Here is a 22,086-nt window from a genome sequence, read left to right as displayed (position 1 = left end):
GCATAGCACTTAATTGACACAGACTACATTCTAGCCAACCACAGGGCTCAGCAGGGGTACATATAATTCTCGAGTTTATCATTTACCTTGTAAGAATGCAAAAGAAAGCTAGCGACTGGGACATTGGCCCAGTTTATCCTGAAAGACAGTACCCTGTAGCGCACAGAATATAGTGCCAACTCGGATTCCTGTGCAGCTCCTCCACATCTCACCTGGCTACTGATCCCCACAGCAACGTCTCGTACCTTCACCTTGCGGAACTCTCGAATGTGCAAGCTGTCCCCGCTCAGCGAATGCACTTGGATCTTAACTCCTGCAAGGAAAAGGAAGCCACTGTAAACAATAAGACATTTTCCGTTGTGGGCTAGATGGCTGCCTTTCACACAGCTATAGTTGCTTTAAGGTTTATTGCACAACAGCTGTGCCCCGCACCTTTTGCATGATTTCATATGCCACCAGGACTGATTACTGTACGATCCCCAGTCCTTTTAACATGGGTGAGCCCATTCTAAACTCCGTGGCAGATTCCGCCAGTGCAAAAAGAAGTCCACCGTGCATGCATTATGAATAACTGTTTTTTTTAGCCCCCAGAACCACCAGGAAATCTTGAACACACCCCAAGGCCATTACACATCCACAACTAGATTTTAAATTGCTCTGCTAACTAACAAGATAAGTCAATTGTCCAATATGGACAGTTCTTGACACTTTTCATAACCTTTTCTTTCTCTAAACCCATATTACTATACATGCATCCCAGCAATCACTACCACACAACCTTATTTATGTATATAGTTGTAAAGCGCCCTTAGGTAACCAGGCGCTAATAACAAGTACACACAGTATACAAGGTGGAGTCAAAACTGAGTAAAACCAGATAAAACACATACAAACAGGATAAAACTGTGTCGAGGAGGAGCAGAATAAAATCACATAAAACAAAAGCGAAAGTCAAACCAATAAAACCAGGGAAATGCTAACAGTAGCAGCAAAAGACGACAGAGCATCTAAAACTATGCAGAAAAGGTGGTGTTCAGTTTTTTCTTTAAAACGTCGAGGGTGGTTTGCTACCTTTTCCTTTTTTGTTGAGGCTTATGTGGGTCTGTTTTGTTCTCTGACTTTCTCTTTCTTTGCCATTTCCCCCTTACCTTTTCCACAGATGCCTTTTCACCCCACAGACCATAGTGTGGTTTCCACCCTGAATGGGGTCACAGTTTGCCCAATTGGACGTTTTGGCACTTTAAGACCACTACGGTGGTGATATGCACATTATAAAAGCCAATTAATATAACATGACACGTTGTCACCAAAGTAGCCCTTTTACATTATTTAGGTGGCACATGTTTGGGGTATATACTGCAAAGGGTATTTTACAGCAGGTGTTCAAGATTCATCAGTAGAGAGTGCAAGCTTCCATTCATAAAGTCCACCACGAGAAGACGATGAGGAGACTACCCCAAGGGAGGGGGAACAAGAACAATCATATTTCTACAAAATGATGAACAAGAGGTATAGGGGACCCCTTGCATTCAGACCAGTGCAAGCCCAAGTGTGCTCCTACCATTAAAATAGCTTGGGGTGTCAGTCTGCCAACTACGACTGAGCAAACAGTGCCAGCTTGCATTTTGTCCATCTGCCTGACTATCCCAGGAGTGTATTCCAGAGCTCACTGTGTCCCGCTGACCCAGAGAGGTTTTGAAAGAGTCCTGAGGGAAGAGAACAAAAAAAGAAGAGTCCTTATTTACAGCCTTCTGAAAGGACACAGTCGCACAACATCACACAAATACATTGCAACAGTCAATCATTTAACAACTCTGGTCATTTGCCTTTTTTTTATTATCATCTATCATTTTTTTGTAAAAAAGTGATGAACATGAAAAGATACTCATCTCACATAACACATAATGTTGTCTTAAAATGAGAAAAAGCGTACATCAAACATCGTTTAACATCGCTTTTATGTGAATGCAAAGTTCCAATCCTGCCAAAACGATACCAGTATCCAATTGTCTTAAAAAGTGGATGCAAAATATTTCTGTTTTCAGATCCCTGCAATCTATGACGTGCTGATGCATACACTGAAAATGCTCCCGAATCACTGCTTACACGCGATAAAAAGATGTTTAAATGTTCCACAACTATATGGATCCTGCTTAGGCCTCCCATTCCCAGCCCCTATTCCATAATTGCTAGCTCATTGGTTTATTTTGAGTTTCACCACTACGCGCCACCACTTTACACAGAAAAGGTTGTCACAGGAAGTGAAGATGGGAGGGATGGAATGTGACGAGGGATACACAGCCTGAGGGTGTTGCTAGGTTATTTACCCGCCGATGGACTGCCCATGACCATGCTTGTCCCTATGACCAGTCCGACCCACTACCTGCCCTCCCCACCTTAAACACCCCTGCCAGGATCTCTTTGTGCTACCTTTGTTTGTGCTTTCTGAGCAGTCTTCTGAAAGGTAATTGTCTTATGTTCAGATGTAAACCAGCTCTGGGTGTAATAAAAATGTCATTACCAAGTGTGACTTGAGCCACTTCATTTATACGCAATGTAGCCCTTGCACTACATTTCAGTTAGACACAATGGCCTAATTACAAGTTTGTCGGTGCGGAACAACAAAGTGCTGTTAATTCTGTTACTGCCACTTTTCCTGCATGGCAAAAGCTTTGCCAGATTTACCGTCAGTGGAATTACTGTGCGGTTAACCTGCTGATTTTCAGATGAAAAGTGGCAGATTAACCTGCAGGCTGTTGCTGCAGGGAAATCCTCCACTTTACCTCCAGAAACCGGCAGATTTACTGCACAGTAATTCCGCCAAAAATCCCCATGGAGTCCTATGAACTCCAAAAATGGGGAGTTACCACCAAATGTAATCCTGTGGTAACTCCACGGGACCAAGTGTTGGCAACGTTAATTGAGTTAGTAAGTATTTTGACAGATTTACTGCAGAAATACCACCAAACTTGTAATGAGTCCGAATGACTGGTAAAACCAATATATTTTACTCACGCATAGGCATTTGCCAGGTATTGCCATAATATAATCAGGTACTTGCACAATTTACCAGCTGTAGCCGTTTTATGGCCACGCATTACCATCATGTCAGTGCCAGGAAAAGGTCTATTCCATACCAACACAATGTACAAAACTGTTAGCTTTTCCAATGCTTGTTAAGTATTCCCTAACTTGTCACGCCTTGGAATAGGAGACATGTTCAATTCTGTCATGAACTGCCAGGTTCCATTTTATATCTTTTTATAACTCAGCAAAACTTTGGTAACATCACTTTTATGTTTCAATCCTTCGGTAGATATTGTGCCAGTTGCATATAATTAGTCCTCAATCAGCTCCCTATTACATGCCTTTCCCGTTTAATTATCTCCAACAGTGTATTTGAGCTAGCTCTTTGAATTTCCCCTTGACCCCAAGATTTTACGTACTGCTGATTTGATTTTATTTATTGGTCATTTGTTAGGTGCTTATACAACTAGCAAAACTGTTTCAAAGTGCCCACGAGGCAACACGGTGGGAACAGGGGATGGTGGACAATGAATTAGAAAAAAGATTAATAATTAAAATAATAGTACAAACAAATAATGAGCATGACAGGGAGGGGAGACGAACCTACTATGCCTTTTGTTCAGAACGTGCAAGTGCATAGGGGAGGGGGTAAGGGATAGGTGCTGTGGTGCTAATGGATGCTAAAAGATGATGCTCTATTTATGTATTCGATTTGTATTGTGTTTTAACTCCTTTTATTGGATTGTATTTTATACTGCGTTTATGGCTCTGAGCCGAAACAAGATTAATTGAATTGATACATCATCACTCTTGATATTGCCCCGTTTATCAATGAAGTCAACACGTAATTCCAGATGTGTGTTCTTAGCCGCTTTAAGTGGCGAGTGACCATGCTACTGCGAAGGAGACACCATGAGCAACTGGCCAGTGATACGCACTTTGATGCTGCTTACGGTTTAGTTTTTGCTCAACTGTGATGCCAAATACATGATGTCTTTCAAAACTTAAAGTTTTGAATGTATTACTTTTGTGTTTTTATCTTAAAATCTACCTCCAAGTCCTGTTCTTGTGAAAATAACTAAGTCTCATTGAGCAAACACTTGGTGTAGAGTCAACAACTGGACCACTGTATAGGATGTCTGTCTAATTTGGTGGAAAGGCACACAATTTACTGAGGGACACCTCAGGGTCAGCTGCATACAGCAGCAGCATGAGTGCTAAGCATCCCTGCTTAAGACCTTTAGTTGAGTGCATCTTTTCAGTTGAAATGCCTTGTATAGCCTTTCGCCACTATAGTGGTAGTGTAGAGGGTGATAATCAGCTCAGGACAAGACGATCACCATCGCACAGCTTCAAACAAGGCCTCCTGATTGCGTAGCAACAGATATGGCGGCAATAACAGTACAAGAACTTGATTTTCAAGAGGCTACTTTGGAGGAAACAGACTCGTCATGTGATCGAACAACTGCAAACCAAAACCAAGTTCGAACCATCTGGCATACCAGGGATCTGCACCGAATAAACAAAACAAAAAATAACGGACTGGACCCCACTAATACAGAGACTGATTTGGAGCATATAGTGTCATGAAGTCAAGTGGGCCTCAGTATAGATCGGAGGGGTTGGGTGCATAAATAGCTCTTTTATCATTGGTCTAGAAGCTTTTTTTAGTGATCAAAAAGTATCCCCCTGATTTGTAGTAACATTTTGTAGATCCTCTGAAGTTCAGAGTTTAAGGGTAAATCACTGCTCAAGACGTTAATTACACAGAATTTCCATAGGAAGCTTTACACCAATAGAGCAAGACAACTTCTAAACCTGAGGGTGGTTCAAAATAGTCTTCTATTGGATTTGAAATCATTCTTGATGTAAAGTTGTGCCACATGTACCGAATAGTCAAAATATGGGGTGCAACATATCGGGACAGAAGAAGGGCAATGGCAAGCAGAATTCTATTGGGGCGAGTCAAACTGACCACAAAAAAAGCTAAACAGGGAATGGAAAACTAATAGCAGAATCGGAGTTGACCACAAATTGACTGGTCAACTGGGGACCTCAGACTGGTCCTGGCCCACAGCTTTCCTTAAAATCATAAGCATTACAACGACCCTGCGAGTAGTGCACAATCAGCGCACTCTCTTGGAACTCAAGCGGCTACAGCAGCTTTTTAAAGAGGGAGACCTTGCAGTTGTTTTATTATTGTCATGACTTTTTTTGCAAGCAGGATGGTTGAACCAGACCCCCTATTACTTTTTGCTGTATTAAGGTCCTCAAAAAGTTGTGGATTAGAGGTAATTGTTCGCTTGCGTAGAGAGTAGACATTTTGGTCACTTTGTTCTTGGTAGCCAAATGGCCTTTACAGTGGCATTTTGTTCTCGTATTGTTAGGAGACATCACATTTCTTTCATTTGAGCGGTGACTGACTTTCTAAAGAAACTAATAAGTAGGCTGCGTGGTATTTGTGTATTCAAACAGTGTTATCGAAGGTTGCCCATGACTTAGATTGAAGCTTCGCATTTGTTTTTTCATAGGTTTGTACTTGGTATTTTAACGAGGTGATACTGTTTTTACAGTTTGTATGTGTATTCATGTCCAACAGTTTTGATTTCTGTAAGTTTTGTTTTTTAACAAAATCATGTTTTAAACAAATATACTTTTATTGGTAAGAACATATTGTCACCATTCAGAAATCCAATTAGCCATCTCATCCTTAGAGCAACTGCGTGCAACCATCAGAAAAAGAAACCGAAAACCAAAAAAGAAACAACAAACATGGCATCAAAAAGTGCATATTGTGTAGACCCTTTTAAGAGACAGCAGCAGTGCACTATCATACAATCCTTACAGATAGGTGCAGGGGGGGTTGAGGCTGGGGTGGAAACCTGTAGGGCAGGATCTGGTGCCCCAACTACTATTTGGCGTGGCGCCAGATGCACCACAAGCCTGGTCCATGTATCAGAGGTAAGGGGCCCTCTGGCTTATCATCAGAGGTGTTGAACATTGCCAAGAGGAGTGCATTCCAGGCCGCTATATTCTCAGTGGGTTTGTGGATGCCTTTATTCATGGCCATATACCAGGTTGTGGTTTCCGCTTGGCTCCATATCTTAAGATCAGTCTGTCACCGATGAAACTGTGGATCCCCTCCCAATATCCAAGCCATGGCTATTCGTCTCTTGGCTAGAACACAAGCCAAGTCCATAAGCTTAATAACAGGCCTGTTATTATCCAGCCTAGAGTAGGAGCCCAGCAAACATGCCATCAGGGACCATTGGAATCTACGGACCTCTGCTGAGGTGCACATCAGCTCGATGCAGTGCCAAAAGGTCTGTACCTTTGGGAAGTTCCAAAACATATGTATGATGTCTGCATTATCATTCCCACACAATGGCAGTTGGGAAAAACCTCAGTATCAAACTTGGCAACCCTACAAGGGGCCATGTATATTTTGTGGAGAAAATTCAGTTGGCATTCCGGGAGGTCTTTTTCACAATGCATTGTCCCACTGCCCATCTTCAAGGGCTTGCCCCAGATCCGTTTCCCATCACATTCTCAGTTTTGTCCCTCTCTTGTACGCCCCAAGCAACAAACACACATACAACCTGGAAACAGGCTTCCAGCCATCCTCAAGTTCATCTAGTAGTGTTAGCAGTTTAGTAGACTCTGGTTACTCTGGCCAGTCAGGCCAGTTACGTTTGGCAATCTCAACCAGCCTCAGATATCTTAAAAACGGACCTTTGTGGAGCCCTTCTCCTTGCACCATGCTCTCAAAGTCGCTGCACACACCGTTCTCAAACATTTCACCCCATGTAGTGAGTCTCACCTCATCCCATCTCCTGGGACCCACTAGGTCTTCAACTTTTGAGCAAGAATCCACGATCATGGATACACGTGTAGAGTGCAAGGCCTGCAATATGAGCATTCTCGCTGTTCTGCCCCATATCTGTCTACCCAGTCTAATCAATTGCGGCATGTGTCCCAGACAGCGTTCTGTGATCCAAAGGGCTTCTTTAAGCACAGCGGGGTGGGTTGCACCCATCAGCACTTTTGACTCTCCGGTGGGAGCACCCGACATCCAGCTCGCATCATACTGTAGCTGAGCCGCTAAGTAGTAAAGCTCGAGCCATGGGAGCTGGGTCCCACCATCTTCGTAGGTCATACACAGGGTAGTCAGGGCTATTTTATGGCGTCTAGTCAAATGGTCGAATTTTTTTTTGTTTATATATATATTTTTTAGGTTTTCGTTTAGGGGAAAAAAAGGGTTTTTTTAGCAAAAAAAAAAAAAAGGGGGGGCTGGGGGGACCCCCCCCCCCAAAAAAAATAAAAACATGGAAAAAGAAAAATCGACCATTTCACCTGTCCACCTTTTGGTGTCGACCATTTGTCCTGTCGACCATTTATATTCGACCAAATGACCTAGAACCCTATTTTATGTCTACCTTATCCTCAGAGAATACCTCTAACTACGGAGTCCAGACCACCAAAGAATCCTGTTGTAACAAAATGGTGCACATTGGCGAAATGATAAAGCAGGCGAGGTAATACAATCATTTTCATCAGTGCTATGCGGCCCATTATTAACAAGGGTAACCTGGTCCATAATCGCATGGAGCGTTTCATCCCATACACCGCTTTAACCGTGTCCTGACATGAAAACTCTCTGGCGTATGTGCAATATGAATGCCCAAGTATCTAAATGTGTGACCCTCCCACTGTAATTCCACATCCGGTAAGTCAGAGGGGTCTAGCTGGTGCAGTCCCGCCAGGGGGAACAGGCATGATTCCTGTCTGCTAAAGAAAATGCCTGACAGCTTTTGCAAAGTTATCCAGCACCTCCAGAACCATAGGAAAGTTATGTTCCGGCTCACATTACATACAGAAGGACATCATCTGCATACAAAGTAATCACATGCCTAGTATCCCCAAGATCTACTCCTGCCTCCGAGAAATCGTTCCGTAAGAATACTGCCAGCAGCTCCAAGGCCAAGATGTAAAGCATTGGCGATAGTGGACAGCCCTGCCTATTGCCTCTCTGTATAGCCCAAGGCTCCGAGACATGCCTGTCAGTCCTGACCCTCGCTAAAGGCGCGGAATACAATGTTTTCACCCAACGAATAAAGGCGTCTCCGATCCCAAAACCCTGCAGTGTGGCATATATCCATTTCCAGTAGACCGAGTCAAATGCTTTGACTGCATCTAGAGATGCCACCACAACAGGGCATCACAGAAGTTGGGGTCTGATCAATAATGTGCTGTAAGCAACAGAGATTCATCAAGGTATTACGACCGGGTACATAACCAGTCAGATCCTCATGTATCAGGGTGCCAATGACGAGCTTAAGGGATCCCGCTAGAAGTGCTGTTAGGATTTTGACATCTTGATTTAACATTGCCATCGGTCTATAGGATTCGCATAAGTCTGCCTTTTCCCCTGGCTTCAGTATCAGGACAATCACTGCCTCCCTCATACTATTGTAACCGACATAGGTCCTAAGCTTCCTCAAAAACATTTAGCAGGACAGGGCTAAGGGTATCTCCAAATTCTTTGTATAACTCAGATGGGACCCAGTCTCCCCCCAGGATCTTCCTAGTCACCAGTGACGTGATCACTTCGCTCAGCTCTTCTGTAGTTAAGGGCGCATCTACGGCAGAGGCATGAGGATTAGTGGGTTGCGGCAATATCATTTGAGAGAGTGTAATGCTTATTGCGTCAGCATCGACAAACGGTTTGTGTTCATATAGATTATTTTAATAGGCACTGAAGGTGTATAGCTCCCTGGGATTGCCAGCTGGCCCCACATTCATCCCGCACCACGTAATTGCTTGCAGAGGCCTTTTGTTCCTGCACAACCACGCTAGCAACCTCCCTGATTTATCTCCTTCGCTGTGCAGTTTTGCAACCTGCACCACATTATCGAACCTCTGCAGCCTCTCCCATGCTGCAGTACACTGTGCCCTAAGTCGAAAAAGGTTACTCGGCCGTGGGTTCTAGGATCTCGTCTTTTTCCAAAATGTGGATGCTATGCTCTAATGCCTCCTAGTACATTTGCAGTGATCTCCGGAAACAACCCGCTTTAGCTATCGTCTCCCCTCTAACTAGCACCTTGAGCATCTCCCAAATTGTCTCCCATCTTTCCACGTGTCCCATGTTTATCTGAAAGTCCTCCATATGGTCCCTAAATATGTCATCTTGCAGGGCCCCAGCAGAAATAGGCCACGTGGGGATAGGAGGTTTATCACTGTGTCTGTTGCAGTGTATCACTAGCGAGGAGTAGTCAGAGATGGATCTGCCTGTGTATTCTGCCCCAGATGTTCAGTCCCTACGAAGACAAAATCAATTCTAGTGTAAACCTTGTGAGGGGCAGAGTACGAGTAGCCCTTTTTGTCAGCATGTAGCCCCTTCCACACCTCAGTCAGTGATAGGTCAGCTAATATGGCATTGACGGTACCTGAGCCAGGCAACACTCTTGCATGTCTTTGATCCGATCTACCTTGAACAGGATCTAGCATGCATTTAAAATTGCCCCTCCATAGGAACCACGTACCTCGCAGTCACGATAGTCTGCCACTTAAGGGAAGCTAGAATGCGGGTATAGCATGATTAGGGGATTAGGAGTTCACTATATGTATTTCCAGACTACCAATGTAACCATGTATTATGACGAGTGTGCCCTCTGTGTCCTAGTCGATATCCAGCAACCAGAAGGGTACAGCAGTGTCTATCCACACAAGAACCCCTCTGCGGACCCAAAACCCACTTCTCACCACCTCGCCACCAGCCTCTCCTGTTCTGTCGGCAGCAGGTGAGTCTCCTGCAAGAGTGCGAATAATATTGTCTTCCTCTGTAGATAGGACCTAACCCTGTTTCTTTTAAGGTACGAGCTCATCCCGCTGACATTCCATGTCAAAACCCTAAGCGTTGCCATCCCGCTAGTTTGTCTCCCCTGCTGCCAATCACACCACACACACACAAGGTCTTAGCCCCTCACCACCTGGCTGCTGTTGGCAATTGCCCGCGACTGGGGATCCCTGTCTAATGGGATGCGCCGCCGACTGTCTAGCCCCCCAATTCGTCCTCTCAGCGTATTCCTTACTACTGCAGTCAATGTCACAGATGTTAACGATTAAACTAAATTAAACAAACCAACCTATCAAGAACAAAATGTAAGCGCCTTCAACAGTAGGGGAAACAGGGCTCAACAGCTGTTCCCACAAGACGAAACGTTGCAATAGGGGCATCAGGCATTGGGTACCAGCAGGCGCCAGGTACCACCAATATATGTCTGCCTATGGGCTGTCAGATGTTCCACGGAGTGTGGGATCGTGCCATGTTCCAAGTGCAAGTGATACCCTCTGTTGGCAGTGGTGTATGCTTGCAAATCGCTCCACTGTCAGCAAGCAACCTTGTGAATCAAAGCACCTATAGGCACAAGAGCTCCGTCCTGGTTAGTTCCGGCTGTCAACTGCGGATTTGTCCTTCATGTCGTTGTGGTCCATTCAGGATTTGGCATCCTCCGGAGTCTCGAATATGATCGCCTTTCCCCGATAAAGCACTTTGAGTTTAGCTGGGTAGATGAGCTTATATTTGAGGCCCGACATGCAGAGCCTCTCTTTTGTCAGGACAAATAAGTTTCTCCTTTTCTGTAGTAGGGGAAGATAGCTAGTCTCGAGTCTCCTCGCTGTATGGAGCCTCCTTCCCTGGAATATTGCAGGATCACCTCCCTGTCCCTAAAGTTGAGTACTCGTGCAATGATGGGTCGCAGGTTGGTCCCCGGTGGCGGTTTCCTCTGGAGCAAACTGCGTGCTCTCTCTCCAATAAAGCCTTGGGACAACTTCCCTGGGCCCACTTCCTACAGGAGCAAGTTCTCTATGTAAGAGGTAGGGTCGTGAATGTTGTTCCTCTGTGATTTCCCTTCTGTGTCCTTAACTCGCAGCTCCAGGGTAGCAATTTTTGCTTCTAGATCTCGCACCTTACATTCCAAAACGGAAGTTTGTTGTATTCTCATTCAGCAGCGACTCCGTAGTGGTCACTCTTTCAGCCAAAGAGCAGAAGTCTTACCGTAGTACGTGCTGATCTACTTTGACCTCCTCTATCTTGCCCTCCAAAGGGGTAAGTGAAGCTGCGATTGCCTCTAGGATCTTGTTTTCATTGGTCGCCTCCTGGGCCACTGAGGCCCCGGGCTGCTCATCATCCCGCAACAGTGCTGGGTCTCGCTTCTTTCCCTTGGCGGCAAATGATTCCATGATGGAGCCCCTGTGACCTCCTTTCTGCTTGTTGGTCGACATACAAAGGGGTCCACGGCGAGTACACACAATGCTGCGCAACGTCGGTCAGAGTGGCAGGTCAGCGGACGCAGAGCAGCGTGGCATTTCAGTAGATAAGCATGATCATGCAATCCTGTATTTATCAACACAAAAATGTCCCGCCAGGAACACATTTATGTAAAGGAACATGCTGCAATGCTGTAAACCAACTGCTGTGTCTAAGGATGCCTTCTGCACAATGTTGCGACCCTCACTCCTCTAGTATGGTACAAATAAGGAACAAGTTACTTACCTGTAACTGTTGTTCTCCAGCATGGGTCTGGCATGGATTCACATGCTCATGAATATTCCCCATCGTCAGGCTGGGAATCCTCGGTAAAGAGAAAATCAGTTTCAGTTTCGTTTCTGAACTGTCTTTCTCCTAATACACAATCACTGGCCTCTGGGTCATACTGCCTCCAGCCAATGACTGCCCTCTACCTAAGCCACTCCTCTGGCAGCCATCTTCAGATTTGGTAGCACGTAAAGTGACAGTAGGACCAAGAGAAGAGCCGCAGAGGGGTAGGAGGGAGGGTTTGCATGCAAATCCATGCCAGACCCATGCTGGAGAACAACAGTTACAGGTAAGTAACGTGTTCCTTCCCCAGCATGGGGTCTGTCATGGATTCATATGCTCATGAATACAAGAATACATAGCAGTACACACATGCACGGGAGGTGGCAAGGCTCAACATTAAGCAATTACATCAACTCAACATTAAGCATCTCTTACCCCTTCTCCAGGCCCACCTTCAGGCGAACAGGTTGCGCAGCACTGCCTGGCCGACTCCGGACTCCTCCCTGGAATCCCAGTCGACGCCGTAGAATCTCTTGAAGGTGTGCGTCGACCTCCATGTAGCAGCCCTGCAGATGTCCAGCAGGGGCACACCAGATAGGAACGCCGTGGTAGCAGTGATCGCTCTGGTCGAATGGGCTTGGACGGCCGGGTAATGGTCGGTTTTCCAACTGGTGACAGTGCATGATGCAGCCGGAGAGCCATCTGGAAATCAAAGCCTTTGAGAGGGCCTTCCCTTGGTTCACAGGTCCAAAGTTCACAAACAGCTGTGATGTCTTCCGAAAACTCTTTGTGCGGTCCACATAGAACTTCAGCGCTCTAGCCACGTTCAGCGAGTGCAAAGTCCTCTTGGCCGGCGACGAAGGCGACGGGAAGAAAACAGGTAACACCAAGGGCTGTTGAGATGGAAGTCCGACGGCACCTTGGGCATGAAGGAGTGGTGCGTCCTCAGCACCACCCTCATCTTTTGGGATGAAGTCAGGTAGGGTGGTTTGCAGGAGAGGGCTTGGATCTCTCCCACTCGTCGTGTGGAGGTGATGGCCACAAGAAACGCTGTCTTCCACGATAGGAACTTCAACGGTGCCAAATGCAGAGGCTCAAATGGCAGCGCCATGAGCCTGCTCAGCACCACATTGAGCTACCACGCCGGGGCCGGAGCCTTCACCGGCGGGAATGATCAGAACAGTCCTTTCATAAACTCCTTCACCAGGCGATGAGACCACAGAGATGGTCGTCCCAGCGCTCCGGTGTAGCGGGAAATCGCTGCTAGATGTATCTTGTAGGCATGAGTTAGCCCCGCCTTGGCCAGCGACAGTAGGTACGGCAGCACTTGAGGGGCCATAATACGCAGAGGATTAATCTGTGCACAGCACCAGACAGAGAACCTCTTCCATTTGTGTCCATAGCACTTGAGAGTTGAGGACGCCCTGGCCTTTGCAAGCACCTCCTTGCAGTCCACCGGGATATTGTACCCTCCAAACTCTAGTGCTGCAGGAGCCAGGCCTGCAAGTTCAACAACCGCGGGTCGTGGTGGAGGATGGCGCCTCCTTCTCTGGCGAGGAGATCCGCGTCTGTCGGCAGTTTGACTGGGCGGGGGGGGGGGGGGGTGCTGACATGTCCAGAAGGTCCGGGAACCAGATCTGCCTCGGCCACGCCGGTGCGACGAGGATCATCCTGCACCGGGACCGTCTGAGTTGGTTGATGAGTCACAGCAGCAACAGCAACGGTGGGAACGCATAGAGGAACAGGCCGCCCCAGGGGAATGAGAAGGCATCGCCCATGCTCCCCGGCACTTGGTGCTTCTCGCGAATAATTTGATCTGGGGATTATTGCCCCATTGTTGGAAAAGTAGATCCACTTGATCCTGGCGCAGTTCCCACTCGTGGCACGAGCGCAGCTCCCTGCTGAGCGAGTCGGCGATGGTGTTCTTTATTCCTGCCAGATAGAAGGGTACCAGAAACATCCCTTGGGCGATGGCCCAGTGCCACAGATCCTGGGCTTCCTTGGATAGGGCTGGGGATCTAGTGCCTCCCTGATTCTGGATGTAGAACATCGTGGTGGTGTTGTCGGGGAAGATCCTTACCACCTTGCCTTTTAGGGATGGAAGGAACGACCTGAGGGCCCAGAACACAGCCCAGAGCTCCAGGACATTGATGTATAGTGACCTCTCCTCCGGCAGCCAAAGGCCTCTTGCATGGAGATCTCAGGTGTGCACTCCCCATCCCTCCAGGGAGGCGTCTGTCGTCACTGGCTCCTGATGTGCTGTGGTCTGGAAGTCCATACTCTCCGCCAGATGCGCGCGGGTGCCCCACCACCGGATCGCTTGGCGGAAGGTCTCGTTGTGCGAGATCCTGTCTTTGAAGCTGCCCGCCGCTTGCATCCAACAGGCGTCGAGGAACTCTTGCAGTGGACGCATCCGCAGCCTGCACAGGCGCACAAGGTAGATGCACAAGGACATCATGCCGAGCAGGGACTTGATGGACCTCACCCTGGCCACGTCCATGGTCGACAGCTGTTGCACCTTGCCCAGGATGGCCTTCGTCCTTTCCTCCGACAGAGAAGCCAATCGCGCCACTGTGCCGAGCTTGGCTCCCAGGAACAGGGCGACTTGCGACGGCACCAAATGGGATTTCGCAAAGTTGATCGAGAATCCCAGATCCATGAGCAGTTGGACGGTCTTCACTGTGTGCACGGCGGCGAGTTCTCTTGTCTTTGCTTGGATGAGCCAATCGTCCAGGTAGGGGTAGACGTGGAGTCCCTGCAGGCGCAGCTGCGCTGCCACTGGCGCTAGGCACTTGGTGAATACCCTACGCGCCGACTTCAATCCGAAGGGAAGGGCCTTGAACTGATAGTGTCACCCTTGGACTATGAATCTGAGGAACTTTCGATGCCCTTTTAGAATGGGGATGTGAAAGTAGGCATCCTCCAAGTCTAGCGACGATAGGAAGTCACCTTCCTCCAGCTGTCCCAGCACGTGCTGGAGGGTGACCATCCGGAACTTCTGGGACTTGATGTACTTGTTTGAACGACGAAGGTCCAGGATGGGTCGCCAGCCACCCGTCTTCTTTCTTACGAGGAAGTATCGTGAGTACACTCTGTAGCCCTGGAGCCTCTTTGGGACGAGCTTGATGGCTCCTTTCTTCATCATCGCCCTTACTTCCAGCAGCAGTTGAGGGACGTGGTTTTCCTTCCTGGCCATGGGTGAAATGCGGGGGCACTTCTTTAGAAACTCGAGAGTGCGCCCGCGGGCCAGGGCATCCAGCACCCATCGGTCGGTGGAGATGGACTCCCACACGCTGACGAACTTCGCCAGCCGGCCTCCCACCGGGGTGCTCAGGTGGGGGCCCGACGCTATGGCCGGTTCAGTCCTGCTGGGCAGCGGCCTTGCCGCCTTGGCCTCCTTGGCGACGACGACGAGATCCTTCTGACTTGCCGTGTCCTCTGTAGGCCTCCTGCGACGAGGAGCGTGCCGCCTGGTGGTACGTCGAGGAGCCGCTGCCGAATCCTCTGGAGGCACCTTGCTTGCATGGCCTGCAGTGACTCATCCACTGTCTTGCCAAAAAGTTTGTTCCTGTCCAAAGGCATGGCCAGAACTCTGGTCTGCACGTCTTGGCGGAAATCGGTTGCCTTAAGCCAACCACGCCGACGAAGGCAAACACTGTTGCCCATCTGGTGAAAACCGGTGTCAGCAATGTCCGTGGCTAGCGTTATGGTGTGGTCCGATGCCACCTCGCCTTCCTGTAGGATCTTCAGGGCCTCAGCCCTCTTGTCGTCCGGGAGGAAGTCCAGCAGGGGAGCGATCTTAAACCACAGCTCCCTGTCGTAGCGGGCCACAATCGCGAGGGCGTTGGCCGCTTTAATAGTCGTTGCCACCGACGAGATGACCCGGCGTCCCATGGCGTCCAGTTTCTTCCCCTCGCCGTCCGGCAGGGAGGTCGAAGTTGAAGCCGTCACCCCCGTCGCTTTCTTCTTGGCCGCCGCGGAGAGGACCGAATCCGGGGTCGGCTGTGCGCTAAGGCACATGGGGGCAGAATCCGGGACCCAGTACTTCTTCTCGTACCGGTCTCTCTTGGCAGGAGTCGTGGAAGGGTTCTTCAGGAGCGACAGCCCCTCGTCCCAGATGTCGTCAAGTAATGGAACCGAGAGGACCGTCTTCCTCTTGGCCTCACACCGTTGATAGAGGAAACCTCCCTTCTTCTGTTCCTCGGGGCAGAGCTGGAAGAGCATGGATGCCCTGGTGATCATGGTGTGGAAGGAGCCAATTTCGTCAGGTGGGGAGGCCTGAGGAGGTGGTGATGGAAGGCCCATCCCGTCGTCACCACTGTCGTCATCCGTCCCCATCGTGGCCGTCTCTGTTCCTGTGTCATCCCTCGGAATCAGGGGAAGGAGACGAGGGCTGCGAAGGCCATGAAGGCTGGAAGGGCGGGGGTGGGGAGTGAATTCTCCTCCGCTTGCTTGGAGGGCTTCTCAACGGTCCAGGCTCCGCTGGATCGTCCGCTGGGGGTAAGGGCAACCTTGTACTTATCTCCATACACAAGGCATGGATCCCCATGAAGATTGCTCCAGAGTTGTCCTGTGGCCCAGGTACCGGCTGCGACGGTTGGGGAGTGGAATCCTCCGTCTCCACGGGCTCCTTGTCGGCACCACCGTCGCTTTCTTCATCTGCCTCATTGGGATCCTTCCCGTGGGACCGGACCGCCTCGAACTTCTTGTTCAGGATCTTTGCGACTCCAGCCAGCTCCTCCTCAGAGGCTGTATCTGTGTCTGTGATGGCCGCCGGGCCCCCGCCCTCTTTTTCCACCAGGGTTTTCAGGGGGGTCTTATCGATGGGTTGAAAAGAGGATTCCCTCCGCGGTGGCAGGGAAATATTCATGAGCATGTGAATCCATGCCAGACCCCATGCTGGAGAAAGCTCTGGAATTCAGTTATAGTGCAGGGCAGGTGACGTCAAAAATCTTCATGCGCCAGTCAGAGGACCCACAGCCGCACCGGGCAGGCCTCTCCAAGCACTCGCAGGACACTTCTGGAACGGTTGAGTTATGTGCCGTAAGGAGCAATTCTTGTAGTTGGGGAATGTGCCGCGCATTCAGGCACAACTGACTGCCTGCAGCGCTGCTCCCTCAATTTCAGGCTTACCGATCCCTCTGGGAGGCCGCTAATCAAGTTGAAATAGGACTGTGTGTAGCATCGAGGGGGTTTTGGGGGAATTCTGACAAGTTTGCAGAAACCCCAGGTATGGCACGTTTTGGCAGTGCAGAGTTGAAATCAGATTGCTTTTGTTGGGGCATATTCGTGGACCCTGTGAATACATGTGTGTGTTTTAGTGTCATGCCAGAGACTAATCAAACCTATTTTGAGAAGCCAATTTGTCACCCTAGTCGTCTTACCCTAAAATGAATGGAAGGAGGGTGCTCGAAGCAAGTGCTCTCCTCTCGGTCGGTCAATGGCAGCAGAGGGACTGTCACTGCAAACGGGTCAGTGGAGGCAGAAAATGGTCCTGCTGTGATGTGTAGTCTATTGGTACCCCATGGTTGCCAGATGGGGGTTACCTACAGTAAGGGGACACAGTCAAAGAAAACAATAGTTTAAGGGAGTTGGAAAGTGCCTCCCTGAATATAAAGAACTAGTCATATTAAAGCGTGTGAGAGGTGGGACCAAGTATCCTCTTAGATGGAGCAAATGTAATCCCTCTCTGGTGTTAGGGCAACGAGGGGTCACAGAAAGCAGACATATTCACCTTTGTTGCCTTCTCCGTGAGATGGAAGTGAAGGAGAATAGCATGCACACACACATATTAGTGTGTTAGTTAGGGGGTTATTTAGTTGCGATTGTTAGCAAAGTCCATTTTAAGTATGATGGGCAATGCCCATATTCGTACCTGAATATGTATTGACATATATTAAGAGGAGCAAGCCACTGAAATTGATCCGTAGACCGTGCGCGCTTCAATATCCTCAGAGCCAAAACAATCTAAAGATGCAGGTAACAGAAATCAATGTGGTGCGCTTGGTGTGTTTCTCAAAAACTCAGAAGTAAAGTTAATAACGAGGAAGCAATTGAGGCAGAGCGGCGTTTGTACCTCTCTGCACATAGCAGAATGCCCATCTCTCTGTGACAAGTCGGGCTGCTGAGGACCTGAAGACAGCGCCTGCTGCCTTGTTATGGACACTGGTGGGTATGTCCCATTGGCCCAGCCGGTAGGGATATGCCTGCATCAGCATGTCATTGCCGGGGCAACCATTCTGTTTGAGGAAGCTGCGTCGTAAAAATTTAAACCCGTTTGGTGTTCATTGAATAGTGTCACTGTCACGGTGCCAGAGCATTGTTTCATCAAAAGTTTATAGTACGAACAAAAGAGTGTCTTCCATCCATGACTGATGTGGAATTAGGTACCCCTTTGACTACCTCCAGAAAGCACCAAAGTAAATAATTCGGAGAATGTTGATATTTGCTGTAATGGTTCACCATGTGTACCGTCACATTTTTGCTACAAATTTTAGATCTCTGCTCAGAAATCCTGATATGGATTGACTTCATAGTTTGACCCACGTATCGTAAGCCACATGGGCATTCAATGCAATAAACCACTTGGCTGGTTTTGCAATTGGTCATGTTTCAGAGTGTCCATGTCATTTCGCCTATAGTATAAGTTTGCATTTTTCTTGTGAATTTGCAAGCAACACAATTGCCACATGGAAAATGTCCAGGGACTACTTGAAGGTTCCATAGATCAGTGTGGGGTGCTACTTTGATGAACTGAGAATGCAACAGCTGGTCTCGTAGGTTTTTGTCTCTTTCCAAGGCGAATCATGGTACAATATTTGGATATTCATTTTTTAACTTGAAAAGTGTGTGAACCATGTGTGATGACGCATGTCATATGTTTATTGGGGTTATCTTCAGTTCCAATTTTTAGGAATCAGAAGTGCCTCTATGGCTGTAAATCTTGCCCGTTTCTTGGAACTAGACAATTTCCTGGAATACCTGGACGCTTTCAATCTTTTGTCCAGCTGTTGTGCATGTTTATAAGAATTCATCTAAGGATGTACAGTTTCACAGCATATTAAGTGTGGGTATTTTAATATGCATCTGTCTGGGCTCAGCTGTACCTTGATACCAGTGGACCCCCTCCTAAGAGTGAAGACTTAAATCTCTGCCACACTACCAATTTATGCAGTTTGCACTGACTTGAGAGGCACAATGTTTTGATACTACTCAGCTGGTCTACTGAAACACCTAGCTAGATGGTTTCTGAAAAATCCCCAACGCCATAGGCCTCTTGGGCCATAGTAATTCTTACTATTTTCACTTTCATCCACAGTCATGGTACCATCACTCGCTACCTGTGGTCTATTGCACTGCTCATACAAGTCCAATATTCTTTATACCACAATAAGAACTCACTATTTAACTATATTGATTCATTTTAACTACCTATTTCCATGAGATGGTTTTATCTCCTCCTCCTGGGTTCATTAAAATTAAGCTTCACTTAGTTGTATTAGTCATCCACATGGTACATACATTTTGAGCCCTCAAAATCCCTATTTTCAAATGGATCTTTTTATTTGCACTGATGTATTCTTAACCGTTATTCCATTCTCTTCCTCTAACTCCTCATTTCTATTTGAGAGGAATTCTGTACAAATAAACCTACCCTCTTCTGATAGTACCAACATATCCAACCTCTCTAATTAGAGCATTATTGTTTTCCACCTTTCTTTTGCTTTTTTCCTTTTTCTTTATAGCCGTTTATCACATCTACAAATTACACTAAGCATTCTTTCTCTCTCCGGTGATAAACCTATGTCTAATAAACTTTATTTTACCTGGTCCACTGGTGAGTTCTGAACAGTAAGCAGAGCGTTCTCATATGATCCATTTACTTCATTTACACCCTAACTTTCAAGGCTAATACCCCCGTTGATTCCTGTTCTAACATTACGTTTATCCCCCATCACCTTGCTCCTAAGCTGCATTACATTTCACTTGCAATTCTTTCACAGATTTTCTAAGATTTCAGTAGCTCCGTAACTCGCTCTGACTAATCGGTCACATTATTTTACTAATGATGTAATCATTTCATGTAACGCTTTCATTGAAGAAACAGGAGTTAATGCTCACATCTCTTGAAATCGAGTGCCAATTAAAGCCCTATCTTTTTTTTTTAAACTATTTTTTATCAAAATCAGTACTGATGGTTTATTCTGTTGTGGGCTGGGGAGTGCACTTGGCAGATGTACAAACAAAAGGCACTTGGTCCTCTCAAGAATCCCAACTGCACATCAATGTCCTGGAGCTTAGGGCGATACAGTGGTCACCAAAGGCTTTTCTACCGATACTTGCAGGGCAGGCGGTGACCGTCCAAATGGACAACACAACATTGATGCACTACACAAACAAACAAGGGGGAACGAGGTTGGAGTTGTTGTCTCAAGAAGCTCAAGAACTATGGACCTGAGCTTTACATCACAAGATCCACATCAAGGCAGAACACCTACCGGGAGTGGACAACGTTCTGGCAGACAAGTTAAGCAGAGACTATTCAGCATCCCACGAATGGGAGCTAGACGAAGCAGAAGTCAGACCAATTTTCCACAAGTGGGGGCATCCACAGATCGATCTTTTTGCCACCAAGGCCAACACAAAATGCTGCAGGTTCGCCTACAGTTATACAGAGCATCTCTTGATCGGGGACGCCTTTTCAGTGGACTGGACAGACAAGTTCCTTTATGCCTTCCCTCCGATCCCGCTCATAGCGAGTGCTACGCAGACTGAAGGAACAGACTTGCTTGATGATCCTGATAGCGCCGGATTGGGCTCGTCAGGTTTGGTACCCAACCCTGCATCACCTGGCTCTATGGCCCCCTATTTGCCTCAAAGTTCATTAGAGTCTCTTAACGCAACAGGATCGGACAGTGCTCCACCACGACCCAGCGACCTTGTCACTCGATGCGTGGTTCCTGAGCAGTGAAAATTAATTAACCTGAATCTTCCAGCAGAATGCTGGGACATAATCAAGGCCTCTAGGGCCCCTTCTACACGAACAACTTACATTAGGAAATGGACTTGTTTTACTAAGTGGTGTGAAACGTCCTCCGTGAACCCGCTCTCTGCTTCCATCGAACAGATACTGCCATACCTGTTGCACCTAGCTAAAGCAGGGCTCTCCCTTTCATCCATCAAGGTGCATTTGTCCACCATATCAGCATGCACAATTAACCCAGGTCAACAATCTTTGCTCACCAAACCGGCTGTCAAAATATTTTTGAAAGGTTTGATGCGTACTTTCCCGCCAACTCCTACACCGGTTCCTGCATGGAGCCTGAACACGGTCCTGGCAGCGCTCATGGAGCCACCATATGAACCGATTTGCAGGTGTGACGTAAAGTTATTATCCTGGAAAGCAGCTTTTTTAGTAGCGATCACGTCGGCCAGGAGGATTGTCTTCAGAACCTCCATTTGCCATGAAGGACCGCATCATAGTGAGGACACATCCGAAATTCTTACCCAAAGTACTGTCAGAAATAACGCTCACCGAGCGCATCGTACTTCCAACCTTCTTCATGAATCATTCATCTGATGTGGAGAGATCCCTGCAATCCCTAGATGTGGCTAGGGTTCTAAAGTTCTACATCCAAAAAACTAAGGAATTCCACTCCTTGACTAGACTTCATCCCATTTGCTGGCCGAACTAAAGGGCAGCACATTTCGAAGCAGAGTTTGGCGCATTGGGTTTCCTAATGTATCAGTCACTGCCACCAGTCTAAAGGCGGTCCACTCGCCAGACCTCCTTCAGCCCTCTCCACCAGAGGAAGGGCAGCTTCGGTTGCTTTTCACCCTGGAGTACCTTTGAAAGACATATGCAGAGCCACAACCTGGAGCACTCTGCATACGTTCGCCAAACATTATTGCCTGGCAGAAGATACCAGCAAAGAGTCAGCAGTGAGTGGGTCAAGCAGTTTTTTCACCATCTCTCTGCTTAAGGTATGAGCAGCCTTCTCTTTCCGCCTTCCCTGGTAATGTAACATGTTCAGTTGCTGTATAGTAAGGCGATCAGAAGGATCTGCAGAATGTACATAATGATGGGCGTGTCTAACTGCTTGGTATTCTATTCAAGCATCTGAATCTATGAAAGATCCAATGCTGGAGAAGTTTTAATTACTTACCTGTAACTGTATTTCTCCAGCATTGGTATCTTTCATAGATTCACATGCTCCCACCCGCCTCCCCTGAGAGGCTGCTCCCTCTCCCAGGTGCCATCTATTCATGTAGTCTTCTAAGGCTCAAAATCTGAAGATGGCTGCCTGGAGCGGAGCTTAAACACTGCCACCTCGTTGGTTGGGGCCATAAAGGACCAAAGTGAGGTGGAGGGACTACACAATTGAATGGCTCATATGCCATAATGGACCATCTATATTATTTTTCTATGGAAATAATGTATATATATTAAATTTTTTAAT

At 47.6% G+C, this 22,086-nt stretch overlaps 1 protein-coding gene across 2 annotated transcripts in view; it reads right to left on the bottom strand.

Annotated features, from left to right (window-relative positions):
• The window catches only part of MAP3K14 (mitogen-activated protein kinase kinase kinase 14), a 204,215-nt gene that overhangs the window by 3,898 nt on the left and 178,231 nt on the right, over nt 1-22,086 (bottom strand). For both annotated transcript variants that reach the window (XM_069634217.1, XM_069634218.1), the window contains exons 14-15: nt 1,562-1,706; nt 213-313 (exon numbers count right to left, since the gene is read on the bottom strand). In XM_069634217.1, coding sequence (XP_069490318.1) covers nt 213-313; nt 1,562-1,706 — 246 coding nt within the window. The remainder of the gene's footprint in view (nt 1-212; nt 314-1,561; nt 1,707-22,086) is intronic.

The sequence above is a fragment of the Ambystoma mexicanum genome, chromosome 13 (genome assembly GCF_040938575.1).
Source record: "Ambystoma mexicanum isolate Mex_15411 chromosome 13, UKY_AmexF1_1, whole genome shotgun sequence".
NCBI lineage: Eukaryota > Metazoa > Chordata > Amphibia > Caudata > Ambystomatidae > Ambystoma > Ambystoma mexicanum.
Note: the sequence above shows the minus strand (reverse complement) of the source record. Positions and strands in the feature narration are given on the sequence as shown.